This window comes from Pelodiscus sinensis, chromosome 20 (genome assembly GCF_049634645.1).
Source record: "Pelodiscus sinensis isolate JC-2024 chromosome 20, ASM4963464v1, whole genome shotgun sequence".
NCBI classification, from domain to species: Eukaryota; Metazoa; Chordata; order Testudines; family Trionychidae; genus Pelodiscus; species Pelodiscus sinensis.
The window spans coordinates 5,212,924-5,228,312 of record NC_134730.1 but is presented as its reverse complement, the minus strand read 5'-3'; the positions used below and the strand labels follow the sequence as shown (position 1 = coordinate 5,228,312).

The 15,389-nt window shown below is 43.4% G+C and overlaps 1 protein-coding gene across 5 annotated transcripts in view; it reads right to left on the bottom strand.

Annotated features, from left to right (window-relative positions):
- QTGAL (queuosine-tRNA galactosyltransferase) overlaps positions 1–15,389 on the bottom strand; it is a 360,105-nt gene that overhangs the window by 67,934 nt on the left and 276,782 nt on the right. For all 5 annotated transcript variants that reach the window (XM_075903524.1, XM_014571338.3, XM_014571339.3 and 2 more), the window contains one exon: positions 316–440. In XM_075903524.1, the coding sequence (XP_075759639.1) occupies positions 316–440 (125 nt within the window). The remainder of the gene's footprint in view (positions 1–315; positions 441–15,389) is intronic.

The window sequence follows — 15,389 nt, the reverse complement described above, 5'->3', positions numbered from 1 at the left end:
AGTGACAGCATGAGAACCCAAGAAGTCCTAAGGGTTCGAACACCAAGATCCCATTGCCTCTCTTCAACTGGGACTATAGTGACAAAAGAAAAGGCAAGCAGGTCTCCACCGTCAAGCAATGCCATTACCCGTATACTCTACATATCATTACATAGCTACTATTAATTATACTGTCACTAAGTCCCCTTAAAAAAGTGCTAAAAGGAGCAAGTGTCTTGACAGTCTCCACTTGGGAAAGTTGATTAACCACCTCACTTCCACAGCGAAGAAACCACGAAACAAGCAAGTTTTATCTATTACAAAAATATAACTTACTCAAGAACAGAATGAGTTGCTGCCTGCGGATGGTAGCGATACTGGAGCAGGCACTGGTCAACTCGAAAGACTCCACCACCCTTTCGGATATGTTCATAAAAGAACAGCAAGTCTTCTGGTACACCCTGTGGAGAGAGAGCTCATTCAATACAAAAGTCACCAGCGTTTCAAGTTAAAATATTTCAAGTGACAGAGTGCATATTTCATTCTTTTGTCAAATAAATAAAATAAAATTCATCTCTTTTTGCTAACCTCTAAAGTTCTCTAATGTGGTTTTAAACAAATTTACCAGCTTGAAACTGAAGCACTATGAGTCAAAGTTGACTGGCGCAACCTTTGGAATTCCTTGCCAGAGGATGTTGTGAAGACCAGGATTTAACAGGGTTCAAAAAAGAGCTAGATACATTCATGGAGACAGGTCCATCAGTACTTATTAACCAGGATACATAGGAATGGTGTCCCGAGCTTCTGTTTATTGGGGCTGGAAATGGATGACAGGAGAGGGATCACTTGATGTTTATCTGTTTCTGATCACTCCCTCTGGGGCATCTGGATTGGCCACTGTTGGAAGACAGGATTCTGGGCTAGATGGACCTTTGGTCTGAGCCAGTATGGTGGTTCTTTTGTTCTTATGGGGATAAGAATGGCAAAAGAAAGGTAATAGTAGAGATTTCTGGGGGCACCACTGGCGCGTCAAAAATAGGGCAAATTGCGTAGAGACAGGGATACTTCCAGCCCAAGACTGACGTCCTCCACTGTATGGCACCAAACCAATCACAAAGAGCACTTCTGTTCATCATACCATCTAGCAAGAAGTCAAACAAGCACTTCCCTTAGACATTCCAGCTTTCCTGTACCAACCTTTCATAGATGAGAGGCTATGAAAACCAATCTCACCAAATCCAAACAGGTTCTTCTGATCCCAAAGGACCAGATACACATATTCAGGTCAATTTATACCTCAAATCTTACCCAAAAGAACACTGTCCAATCCTTTAGAATCTAAAATCTAAAAGTTTCTTAATAAAAATGAAGGAAAGGATGAGAGTAAAACTGTTAAAGAAATCAAATTACACACACCAATTGCCAAGTTCTTGATGCAGGCTTGTAGCAGAGATGGAATATCTACTGCTTTATAAGTCTGTGGTATACATCCTCTGTTAGGATGGGTCATCAGTCCTTTCACACTCAGCGTAAGAACGGCCACACTGGATCGGACCAATGGTCGATCCAGCCCAATATCCTGTCTTGCCGACAGTGGCCAATATCAGATGCCCCAGAGGGAGGGAACACAACAGGTAATCCTCAGGTGATCCCTCCCCCATCATCCACCTCCAGAGAAACAGAGGCCAGGGACACCATTCCTACCCATCCTGGCTAATAGCCATTGATGGACCTAACCTCCATGATCTAGCTTTTTTTTGAACCCTGTTAAAGACCTAGCCTTCACCACATCCTCTGGCAAGGAGTTCCACAGGTTGTCTGTGCCCTGAGTGAAGAAAAACTTCAAATGCTTATAGCAATGCCACAAGCATTTGAAAAATTTAAAGTAAAACATGGTTTAAAAATATGTCTCCACTAATTTCTCTCCTCCCACTCATTATTTATGAGAGGCCATGTGATTACTGTGCAAATGAACAATTGCTTTAAACAATAAGGTGTATTCAGCATTTGAGTGTCACGCCTACTAAAAGCTGAAGAGGCAACAGAAGAGAAAGATAAACACAACAAAGAGAAAGAGAGAAGCATCTACATTAACTCTCTCGGGTGACATCAGGTAGGCAGAAACAGCCTAATGCTTTTGCATTTATTGCAGGTATTATTTTTACAGAACAAATAAGAAATACACTAACCAAATAAAAAGATTAAAATATTGTGTCTATTGCCATAACTTCTGTGTTCTTCACCTTATTAGGAAAATACAATTAAAATAAGTAATTTCGACAACCTTTTACCCTGCCCCTCACTCTAGTTCACATTGTTGGTAATAGCGGAGAATGAGAGTTGTAAATTACAATTGGAAATAGAGCTATAGAGTCTAGTGTATCAGAGAAGACACAATTTAGTTGCAATGAGTAATTAAGGGTTCTTTGGGGTGGCTGGGGGGACAAAGACTCATTCTGTGGTCTTCAGCCATGGTGGAACAGTTTACTGCAGAAGAGGCTTTCTAACTCCCAAAGAGATTAGCATGGTTAATGTGTTGTTAAGATCACCACTTTAGAGTATACCTAAGACCTGGCCTGGACTAAGCAGCCAAAGAAGCACAGTTGAGTACTCTCAAAGATGATCCGAAAACGCCCCTCTGGGAGAATTCAGAACTAGAACTTGTTCTAAATTTTGCAATTCAGGTCCAGGGTTGCCAGATGTCTGGCTCTCGATCAAAAAACCTGGCTGAAAAGGACTCCTGGCAGCTATGGTCAGTACTGTTGACTGGGCCGTTAAAAGTCAGGTCAGCAGTGCAGCAGGGCTCCGTGTGGCACCCAGAAACAGTGGCATCCCCCCCCCCCCATGGCTCCTACACATAGGGGCAGCCAAGGAGCTCCACACAGTGCCCCTGCCCCAAGTGACAGCTCTGCATCTCCTATTGGGCAGGAACAGTAGCCAATGAGAGCTGATGGGACAGTGACTGTGGAGGCACTTGGCCATGCCTCCACCTAGAACCTAGAGGGGGGACATGCTGCTGCTTCAGGTTGCTGCTTAAAGTGAGTGCTGCTTGGAGCCTGCATGCCTGAGGCCACCCCTCTGACCCCAGCATCCCAACCTCCTGCCCCAGCCCCAAGCCCCCTCCCTCACTCTGAACCCGAGTCCCAGCCTGGAGCCTCCTCCTGCAACTCAAGTCCCTCATTCCCAACCCCACAAAAAGAGCCTGCATCCCCAGCCATAGCTCTCAACATCCCCCTACCCCAACCTGATGAAAATGAGCAAGGGTGGGGAGAGTAAGTGAAAGATGGAAGGGAAATGGAGTGAGCAGGGACAGGGCTTCAGAAAAGGGATGGGCCAGGGCAAGAGTATTTGGTTTTGTGCAAGTAGAAAGTTGGCAACTGTGTTCAGGTCTCTCTCTATAATTGGTTGAGCTGGAACACTGAATTTGATTCCGCTCCCAAACTCTGGGGAGGTGTGGATGCAAATCGCATTGCGGGTGACAATGGCCCACCTCTAACTGGTATGTTTGTACATGACACCCTTGCTCAGTTTTCTCATCCCAGTGCTCAGATGCAGGACTAAGCTTTTACAAAGCTCTGTGCAGTTTGCAATTGATATGCAATCTAATGCTTCAGAGGTCACCAAAGGAATGTGGGTGAGGGTGCAGGAAGAGAAAGCAGCTGTTCCCAATACAAAGAAAATAAAACTCCATTTAGACTAAAACTCTTTGTTCCCCAAATCACACATTAAAGTGAGTCACATTCAATTAAATTAAGTGCATGGTTTTATTAAATATCAATCTACTGCACTTGTCAAAATGAGGCTTGCAGATATCATTACACAATCTACAAGCACCGATAAATCATATTCATGTGGACTCTCATTGTCACACTTAAAACTGCTAGGGCTGAAACATTTAGCAACATATCTCAGCACAAACTGACTACAAACAATTACTGTCAAAATAAAATGATCCCTCTAAAACTGGGATTTGATTCTTGGATCCTGTTTCCTAATTTCTTCTGCTGAAAGGAGCATTTCAGAGCAATGTGCCCAGTTCCCAGGGATGAGCAGAGACGCCTTGAATTGTACAGCAGTGACCTCGCAGCAAATGAAGGAGCAGCACTGCCAAAGGAAACACCTACATTTTGCAGGGGATGGAAAGATGTTGACTATGCCATGGGTCCTTGCAGGGATAGGACTACCCAGGGCTCAGGGTATATATGCTGTTTGCACTACAGCAGTTTCTTCCATTTTGAGATATTATCAGTTCCAACCTTTATATCCCATTTTTATCACCAGAAATCCATCCCACACTGGTACCACCTTTCAAAGTAGAAGAAACTGCAACCAATCTAGAGATATATTTTAATGCTTTTTGAAAACTGAAGTCTCTAGATAGATAGACAGATAGAAGCACAAAATGGGGGAGGTCTAGGTTGGATATTAGGAAAAACTGTTGTACCAAGAGAGTGGTGAAGCACTGGGATGGGTTACCTACAGAGGTGGTAGAACCTCCATCTCTGGAGGTTTTAAAGACATGGCTTGATAAAACCCTAGCTGGGATGATTTAGTTGGGGTTGGCTCTGCTATGGGAAGGGGGTTGGACTCCATGACCTCCCGAGGTCTCTTCCAGCCCTAGGGTTCTATGAGAACAAGATACACAGTAACGCAACTAAAGTGTATTTTGTAAATAATTTTCACACTCCACAAAGAAGGGCATAGCATCACAAATCAGTGAAATATGTATCAGCAACTCCAAAAATAAGCAAAAAAAAATGTCCATATACACTCTAGAATGGGGCTACTTAACTTTGGAAGCCCCAGGGGCCACAATGATACTCACAGCACATGCCAAGGGCCGCAACTTAAGTGTGGTTGTATATACATGCAAATGTATATGCAAATAGCTTCTTTCACACTGACAGGCATGAATACAAAGATTAAGGCAAGACTACACAACACGCAGGCCCCATGTAAGTCAGTTCTGCTGATATTAATAAAATGCAATATTTACCCGATTTCCACCCATATGACAGCACTTTTAATGAGCCATTACAGTCCAGTAATTTAACGACTAAAATGCATATCAATAGAAGACCATTATATTGACAACTTTTTTGTTTTGGCTCCCACCTGCAAACAAACGGGCTGCAGGCTGCATGTGGCCCACAGGCTGAGTTTTGAGTAGCCCTGCTCTAGAATATTTTGTTAGTAACATTCCATCTAGACTAAAACTCACCATGGTCCTTTCTAGCTTTACGAGGGTTTTGTTTTGTTATAATTCTACTGCTACTCAAAATTATTTCCACATTATTTCCAAAAATTGCTCAATACTTCAGATCACTATAGAAAAGCCAAAGATTCTTTTTAAAAAACCACTGTAGAAATCTCTCCTTTTCTCTCAAAAACTGGAGATGGAAGACTCTGGCTAAGACAACTATAATGTACTAGAAGACTTATCTGGCTTTGCTCAGGGACAGCCTGGAGGTGGGAGCCATGTAGCCCTCCTGCCAGCACTCCCCAGGCCTGGCTGGGGCAGAAGGGGGTTTGGCTGCACTGGCCAGCTGGTGCAGCTATGCAGAGCAACTTGATGGTGCTGGGGAGGGCCTGCTGTGGCTCCTGTGGCAGTGCTCTTGGGGGAGGCTCGGTGGGGGTGGTGGATCTGCTCCCCCCACTCTTCTGGTCTGACATAGAGGCCAAGGAATGGGGAGGTAGGAATTTGGGCCTGTGGCAGGCAATGGTGAGCCCTGTCCTCAGTTGGCCACTCCCTTGGTCACTCTGCAGTATAGCTCTCCCCTCCACTCACTGACCCCAGTGGTGACTGTGAGTATAGCGACCCTCCGCTCAGCCGCCTCCCTTTCCATCTTATGGAAAACAATCAGATTCCAGGCTCATCCTGTTTTCCTGGCACAACCAAACTCTGACTTTGTTTTAAGTTAAGATAAGAGGAAGCTGAAAACCATATTTGGAGGTCCTAACTTTTACAGTTTAAGGGCTTATCTAGACTACACTAACGTGTTGCAAGAGATCTTCTTCCGATCTCACTTCCTCATTTTTTGAGGAAGAGCGGCTTTTTGACAAAGGGGAGGAGGTTGCCAAAAAAGCCCCGTCTAAACTACTTTCACTTTCGAAAGCTCTGCTCTGCTTTCGAAAGTGAGATCGAAAGAAGATATGCAAATTCCTGTGGAATTTGCATACCCTCTTTCAACACATTAGTGCAGTCTAGATAGGCCCTATGAGTTCTTAAAAAAATGGACTCACAGACAGATGCACAAATCTCTAAAATATATATGTAGATTATCCTAGGATTTTAATTTCCACAGCACACTTCACACATTTTATTCATAATGGATCATAAGCAAGGAAACTTCATGTGCTTTATAAAAGGTCTCCTGTGTATTTTTTAATTACACAAAAGACAAAAGATACCAATAACAAAAATATTTTTTCATATATTAAATAAGACAACAACTAGGTAAAAAGGTGTTTCCAAGTGACAAAATCAAGTAGCAGAGAAAACTTCACAGCACCTCATGTCTCTTTTGAAGGCTAGTTTATTTTTTCCTGAAGAGCTTTGTGCAACTTGTCTCTTTCACCAACAGAAGCTGGGTCAGTAAGAGACATCTCCTCGCTCATTTTATCTCTACCCTGATATTTAACAGCAGGAAGACAATTTGGGACAAGGGGGCATTTTTCAACAACAAACAGAAAATAGACCCTCTATGGATAACAAAGTAAGCGCTTGAAAAATTTCAACTCCCCAAAATAAACCTAAACAAACCCAAAGTTTTGGCTGCAGAAATCATGGTTCCTATAGCCTGTCTGAATAGCAGTTACTGTTCAGAGCATTCTTTTGGTTTTTTTGTGCAGTTGTCCAAAACAGATTATTTAAATGTACATTGTGATGTTGCATTCCATATGTTTTATGAAAATATGTTTATGATGTCAGCGAGAACTGTTTTATGCAAGATGGCTCACATACGGTATTATTGGAAAGGTTATGATTTACTGAATATGATTTTCTCATTTGTATGCATATATCCTTTTTGGTGATGATGTTGGGTATCTGTGTATCTGTATTTCATATTTGCTATTTTGGGTTTTTCCACATGCTAGCACTTCAGGGACTACAACTTAAAAGCCAGATACGGCTTGATTCCTCATTATCTAGTAGAATGAGCCGTGAAAAGAGTTGGCTCTCCTGCAGACATTCCATACTGACACTGGCTCAAGGACAATGGAGTGAGGTGACCTGAATCTCGGACTGCTGAACTGTTCCACAGGTGGTAGGAAGAATCAAATAAAGTTTTCCACCTGTTTGCAGCTGGCTTTACCTCTGCCTCCCCACCCTAAAGGGATACCTGAAAACACATGGAAACAAAGATACTGTAACTAGAAAGATTGGGGAAGAACTGCTGGACCCAAGCCAGAAAGGACACCTCTGGTCTGTAAATAATATCAGAAATTATTATTTGTAACCAGGTTTTTTTTAGTGAATCTAGCTTAAATTGTGTGCTTTGCATTAATTTCTTAGTAATCGTTTTTGTTCTGTTTGCTACTTATTTGTTCACTTAAAATACATCTTTTCATAGTTAATACACTGATTTTTAGTTCATAATATAACCCAATTTTTGTAATTTCTAACTGGGGCAGGGGGAAAAGCTGTGTGTACCTTCTCTCACACTTAGGACGGAATTAAATTTCATATAATTTTGGGTATGTATCCCAAGGGGGGTTGAACATCTGGGTGCTGTAGTAAATCTCTTAAGCCGAGTCCTTCCAGACCAGATGTCATCAGCAGCTGGTTGTAGCCAGGGCTGGCCCGAGTCATTTTGGTACCCCGGGCCCCAGGCACATGGCGCCGCTCCCGGGGCACACGGCCCAACCTCCGGGTGCACGGCACATGCACGGGCCTGCCCCCGGGCGCACGATGCATGCACGGGCCCGCCCCTGGGACACGTGGGCCCGCCTCTGGGCACCCGACAAATATGCTGCCCAATCCCCCCAGCCACTGCCAATAGCGCACATGCCATGGACGGAGCAGTGCTGGGGGAAGGCAGAGGGAGCGGGAGAGCTCCAGTCTCAGTAGTCCCAAGGCCGGAGGGAGACTATGGAGGCAGCAGATGCACACCCCCTTGCCTATCATGAGTGGCCATGTCAGACTGAAGTTTGCCCCTGAGGTAAGGTCACTGAGGCAAGGTGAGTATAGGGGTTTGGGGTTCCCTGAGGGGCTAGACCCCAGACTGTGGGGGACACTGCGACAGAGAGGTACCCAGAGGAAGGGTACCATGATCAGGGAGGAATGCGGGTCCTAATGCAAGGTGGCAGAGCCATTAACAGAAAACAGGGAACAGGAGGTGAGAAACCAGCTATAAGAGAGCGCTCCAGTGCTAAGTGGAGCTAATTTCCAGAGTGACCAGCAGGAGGTGCTGTGGTGGCATATTGCCATGTTACAGGTGTACACATTATGATACAATCTTTACTTACATAATCATAAGTGGGGGCTTTTTCTCAAAGTACCTCGGACTCATTAAATGAGGTATCTGTTCAATATTTCTCATTGAAGGCTCCACCGAGAGGTGGGGAGGGTCGGCGTCAATGGTGCAGAAATGAAAGGGCTTCACTGGACTGCACCACTGCCAGGTCTCGTCTGCTCTTCTTGGTAGGTGAATGGCCCCAAATGGCTGTCTTCTTTCGCAACTGAGCTGATGACCCAGCCTTTTGTGAAGGGGAGTGCACTGATGCTCCTTATGGTCATCTCTTTGCAGTGCCAAAACTTCCCACACCAAGATCAGGCGCACTGTGCACCATGGGATCCAGTGCTGTGTCTCACATTGTGGCTGAGTGTGAACTCCATGAGCAGAAGTTTAAGCCTCTGGTCTCTTTCACATTTAGTCCATCACGTAAATCACCTGCAAATACTGCACTTGTCTTGCCAACGACCTTCCTTTAGGTAGTTAAAGAAAGCTGCATATAAGGGGGGAGAAGAGCTAGCTAATCTCTTGATCAGAACTCTCAAGAGAAATCAGGCTGTAATTTGGAACACTTTTTTTCTTACTGATAAGAGCAGGGTTGGGCAATAGTTTTTTGCTGGGGGTCACTTCAGAAATATTTGAAGTGGCCCCGGGCCACACAGGAAGAGGCGGGGCATCAAGCGGAAGGGGCAGGGCATCAAGGAGAAGGGGCGGGGTCAAGATACTTCCAAGTTCGCTGCCTCCAGACAATGATTGGTCTGGGGGCGAGGGAGTGCCTTTGCCCCCCTCCCCATGTTCCTCCTAGGTGCCCATGCCCCTGGCATGGGAGAAGACTTCCTACACTCCTGTGCCCCTAAGTCACTTAGGGCCTGGGGGTGGGGGAGAGCGCAAAACCTTCTCTGCTCTGCCCCCGCCCTGCGAGCAGTGCTCTCCTGTCTCCAGATGCTAATTGGCCTGGGGGCAGGGGAGCAGTAGGACCTCCATGGAGGCCCTTTTCCCCGCCCTTGGATAAGAGTATGATGGAAAAGGCTGAAATCAGAGGGAGCCAAATTTATCTCAGTTCTCAGAGGAATATCAAAGTACTGAGAGAAAGAGCAAATGGAAAAGGAAATAATTTTTGTCCCAATACTTACCTGATTAATGAAGTATTTTAGCAGGATTCTGCTGCCAAAGCCTATTCACTGCATACTTTGTACAACAGGCCATGCATTTACAAAAAACCACAAAATATTACATTGGAGTTGTACTAAAAGACATTTAAGTCGTACATAGTACACAAACTAAGATTAAATGGAAAAAACATAGCACAAAACTCAGTTATAGAATGAACTTCCAAATGTTTATTAGTCAAAATATTTATTCCAAGAAAGACCCAATCGTATTTTATAGAAAGTTCTGAGCTAAATTTTGAATTTACCGAAGCAGTATGTGCTGTAGGATTAGCACATGTTGCTGGATGTACATCTGCCAGAAGAGACATCCTGTCTCAAAGAAAGTTCTTTCACTGCAGACCAGTATTGAAGGGCACCTTTTACTGCTCATATCATTAGCAGGAACATGTTTGCTAAAACTGCAGCTTTATAGAGCAGTGGCTCTCAACCTTTCTTGTCTACTATATGTACCCCTGTTAGGAGTTTGATGTGACTTGTGTACTCACAAGCTACACTTTATTTAAAAAAAACTTGTTTATAAACTCAGACATAAAAATATAAAAGTGTCACAGCACACTATTAAATTGCTTACTCATTTTTACTATAAAATAAATCAACTGAAATATAAACATTATACTTACATTTCAGTGTATAGTATAGAGCTGTATAAATAACTCATCTGTATGAAGTTTTGGTTTGTACTGACTTCACTAGTGCTTTTTATGTTGCCTATTGTAAAACTAGGCAAATATCTAGGTGACTTCATGTACCCCAGGAAAGATTCTGGGTGCCCCACGTTGAGAACCACTGTTCTAGAGTTTACTGCTGAAGAGAGCAAATGTACTTGCTGGATAGTGTACCACTATTCAATGGTGGGAAGTTGAAAGTAGGACAGATTTACACCTTGTCAGAATGTAGGTAGTTGTTAGTGTAATTAACAACTAGAACAATTAACGAAGGGATGTGACAGAGTTCTCATCACTTAGGCTGTGTCTAGACTGCATCCCTCTGTCAACAGAGGGATGCAAATGAAGCACATTGAAATTGTTAATGAAGCCGGGATTTAAATATCCCGCGCTTCATTAGCATAAACATGGCTGCCGCTTTTTGTCGACACGGAGCTTTGTTGACAAAAAATGGCAATGTAGATGCGGATCTGTTGATAATAAACTCTTTTTTGACAGATCCTGTATTCCTCAAAAAATTAGGTTTACAGGATCTGTTGAAAAAGTCATCACATCAAGCCTTAAAGTCATCACATCAAGACTGGTTGTCTTTCAAAAATATAAGGTTTAGCTCAACCACTAAATATGGTCAAGGCAGAAATTATTAGATGAAATTCTATGATCTGTAGTATGCATCAAGTGAGTGTAATCACACGGATCCTTTCTGACGTTAGACTCTATTATGACAGAGTCAGGCTAGACAGCTACAGGAGAGTAGTAGAAGGAAAATATATTTGCCCCAGATTAAATAGGTCCCTGTTCCCAGGGTAAACTAACAAAAGTTGATCCAGAATGAGCAGGAACGTGCTAGAATCAATAAGGCCAATTAAAAACACCTGGGACCAATTAGAAGGCTTCCAGACTCAAGGAATTCAGACTAATCAGAACACCGGGGGGCCAATTAATAACCAGTTGAGACTGGTTTAAAAAAAGCTTCCCTTTTGTTAGCTTGATGTGTGAAGAAGGAGCTGAGGAGAGAAGAGGTTGTGAATTGTCCAGGAGGAGAAATTGCAAACAAGTATCAGGAGGAAGAGTGTGTGGTAAGGAAGGTGCTGGGGAAGGCCATGGAAAAGAGGCCCAAGTGATCATAGCTGTCATGCAACTGTTATTGAAGATATTTGTTGGCAGCTAGAACCTGGAGTAGATGATGACCCCAGGTACCCCCCCCACCTGCTCCCCATTTCAGTACCAGAAAAGGACTGGTTTTGGGAAAGGGCCTATTGGAAGGGCCACAGAGACTATGGAGTTTGGTTTCCCCTCTTTTCCCCATGCTGGCTGATGATGAGAGTAGGTCAACAAACAGCAAGCTGGTGTTCTAAAGAAAGTGCCTAAACTGAAGGCATCTGTGAGCTTGTGTGGAAAGCCATCCACCTGAAAGTGGGGGCCACCAAGACTGAGGAGTTTGTCACGCTATCAATCTATAGATTTTAGAAATGTGCAAGTCTGTCTGTCTGTGAGTCTGTTTGTTCAAGAACTCCTTATAAGCAATAATAGCTACAACCACCAAATTTGATATGTAGCTTCCGCTTAGCCTAACTTATAGCAAGATCAGCGTCTGGTTGTGCCAGGACAACTGGATGTGCCTGGAATTTGATTGTTTCTCATAAATTGGAAAGGGAAGAGTCTTGGAGGGAGTTATACAATGGAATGACCACAGGGGGCAGCAAACACCTCAACAGGAAGCCAGTGACCATGAACAGCTGACACTGTGGCCTGACCCAGAGAGCAGCTGCCAGCTGCTGTATGCACCCCTCTTCTCCTGGACCTGATGAGCACAGGTGGGGATACCTGCATAGCCCTCCTCCCTGCCCCAATGAGCAGCCTCTACACCCTCTCCATTGCCTCTGAGCCAGCACTGGGACAAAGCTGGCAGCTGAGGTGTGGAGCCCCTCCCTCTTGCCAGCACTGGGGCGAAGCCGGTAGCCAGGGTATGCAGCTCCACTCCTGCTCTGGGCCAAACCCTCACAATGCTGGGTAAGTCTTCTAGTAGAATTATATCTTCTTTATCAGTAATCATGGATCTACAGCTATAATGTATATAATGGTATAGAATCATAGAATCATAGAATAATAGGACTGGAAGGGACCTCAAGAGATCATCGAGTCCAGCCCCCCGCCCTCAAAGCAGGACCAAGCTCCACCTACACCATCCCTGACAGATGTCTATCTAACCTGTTCTTAAATATCTCCAGAGAGGGAGATTCCACCACCTCCCTTGGCAATTTATGCCAATATTTGACCACCCTGACAGTTAGGAATTTTTTCCTAATGTCCAATCTAAACCTCCCCTGCTGCACTTTAAGCCCATTACTCCTTGTCCTGTCCTCAGAAACCAAGAGGAACAAATTTTCTCCTTCCTCCTTGTGACACCCTTTTAGATATTTGAAAACCGCTATCATGTCCCCCCTTAATCTTCTTTTTTCCAAACTAAACAAGCCCAGTTCATGAAGCCTGGCTTCATAGGTCATGTTCTCTAGACCTTTAATCATTCTTGTCGCTCTTCTCTGTACCCTTTCCAATTTCTCCACATCTTTCTTGAAATGTGGCGCCCAGAACTGGACACAGTACTCCAGCTGAGGCCTAACTAGTGCAGAGTAGAGTGGCAGAATGACTTCACGAGTTTTGCTTACAACACACCTGTTGATACAACCTAGAATCATATTTGCTTTTTTTGCAACAGCGTCACACTGTTGACTCATATTCAACTTGTGGTCCACTATGACCCCTAGATCCCTTTCTGCCATGCTCCTTCCTAGACAGTCACTTCCCATCTTGTATGTATGGAACTGATTGTTCCTTCCTAAGTGGAGCCTGATCGGGCCAGCAGCCAGTACCACATGCACTGCTATCTATCGTTTCATGCCAGCTGGGATCATTCTATCTTTCTCACCTGGCTATAGCTTCTTATGTGACGTCTACACTGCAAAGTGAAGGTGTGATTTGTAGCAAGGGCAGACAGATCTGTGTTTCCTGTCTGGCCAGCTTAAAGCTTATTCAACAAACACAACAACAGTGTAGATCTGGTGTCATGGGCTTTAGTATGAGCTGCCACAATCTGGTTGCTAGCCTGTGCCTAAGCCCATGCCACCATGTCTACACTGAAGCTAACACAGTTATGCCTACCCATAGTGCACTGCATCTTGCTTTTGCAGCGTAGACATTAGGGATATAAAATCCTGATTAATCAGTTAGCCAGTGAAACATTAGGTTGAAATGTTTAACTGGTTAACTGACTAAGTGGATTCCAGGCAAGCTGGAGAGTCTCCCAGCCCCCTTGCTGGGGCTGGTATGGGGCTTTCTACTCCCGACTCCCACATCAGGGCCACTGGCCCCTACTGGCATCAGTTAACCATTACAAAGTAATCATCATGCAGAAAGGGGACACCCATTCACATCCCTAGTGGATACAAGCTTAGATGTTTCAAGCAAGCGAGATTTTTGGATATTTACTGTTTTGTTTTGTTTTTAATCCTGAACACTGACTTTCAGAATATAATCTGAAATCTCTAGGATTTTACTGATGTGGTACTCTATCTTTGCAAATTTTACATTAATTTTTTCTTCTCTTAAAGTAGTCTTGTTAAATCTACTGTTAATGGCAATCTGTTTTTTATTTCCATTAGTTTAACTTCCATTAGGACACACCAGAAATAAGATGGAGTACCTATTAGAAGCGACCCCATTAAATTATTGCACTGATTAATATTTGAACTGGCTTCTTTTCAGAATTATCCAAAACACTCTTAAACCTCTTAATCTAACTTTAGATAGATGACTCTTTCCCTTTGCTCATACCCTGATAAGGCCTTTAAATCATTTTGCCCTGATTATAAAACAGGAAATCTATGACAATGTTATATTTGCTTCAGTGTTTGGAAAACAAAGTTAAAGGGTTACTACAGTCTCTGAACATTTTCTTTCTTCTAAAAGAGAAATGTTTCTGCTCTACTGGCAAAGAGCAATAAAATTAAACAAGGAAAAGGTGAAAGCCAAAGGGTCAGGGTCGGGTGAATTCTAAAGGGTGCTTAATAATACACTAGCAAGAAATGTCTTTAGAAGGGGAGGGGGAGGAGGTGGGTTTTCAAATTTTATGTAAGTATAATTTATCATTGGCTTCAGCATTTTCTTTTCTTCTTGGATACTGCTCAAATACTGATCTCTGTTCAACTTTAACTGCACCATGCCAAGAATATCAGAGCCTGTGTTTTGTCCTGATTTTTCCCCAGAGCACCTTGGCAGGTCACTTGACAGGCTGACAATATTCTAATTCATGTTTCAAAACCCCACAAATTTCTCCTTAACCTTTCAGCTTCCAGAGCTTATCACAACTGAGGGAATTCTGACAACTCTCTTCTGTCCCAGGGAAATGGAGAAACCCTATAAAGGTCCTTTAGACATTTGATGTTTTCACTGCATTCTCCTGTGCACCAGGGTGCTTATCAGCACTTCCTCAGTTCCTTCTTTTCCTGACCCTTTATCACAAGAACAGATCAGAGGTGAGATCCAGCCACTGCATTCTGAACTGCGGTTTGTATTCAGAAATGCTAACTGCTAACACTACACGATTACATCTGAGGCTCATTAAAAATAATTTTCCTTTGCTTGCACTTTTAGATAAATTTTAAACAGTGGCAAGACTTACTCAGATTTTTAGTCTAGATACACTTTGAAAGGAATGCTATGGTTTGGATTGTGGATGAGGGAAGGATAGACAGAGAATCCAGTTTGAGCTGAAAATATTCCCCATTTGAAGCAAGAAGAGGAGTTTGCAGATTAGTCAGGCTAGAAAAGATTTTAGGGTTACGTAAGTCTTATGTCCCAAAAGATTTACCAAGCAGTAAGTTAGGGTTTCTTAGGGTTTTAATTCTGTAGCCATTACAGCACTTACAAATAGATCACACAAGACATTAGAATTAAGAAAATGTTGGCCAGGATCCAGGTTATGTGTCTATCCCAAAAGAACTATGGGATCTTTAACTTGTCATTCAGGAGTGGCCAATAATTTTAGACAGGGGACCACTTCACTAATTTTTTAAGTGTCCCCAGACTACCTTGGAAAGGGCAGGACCTCTGGTGAA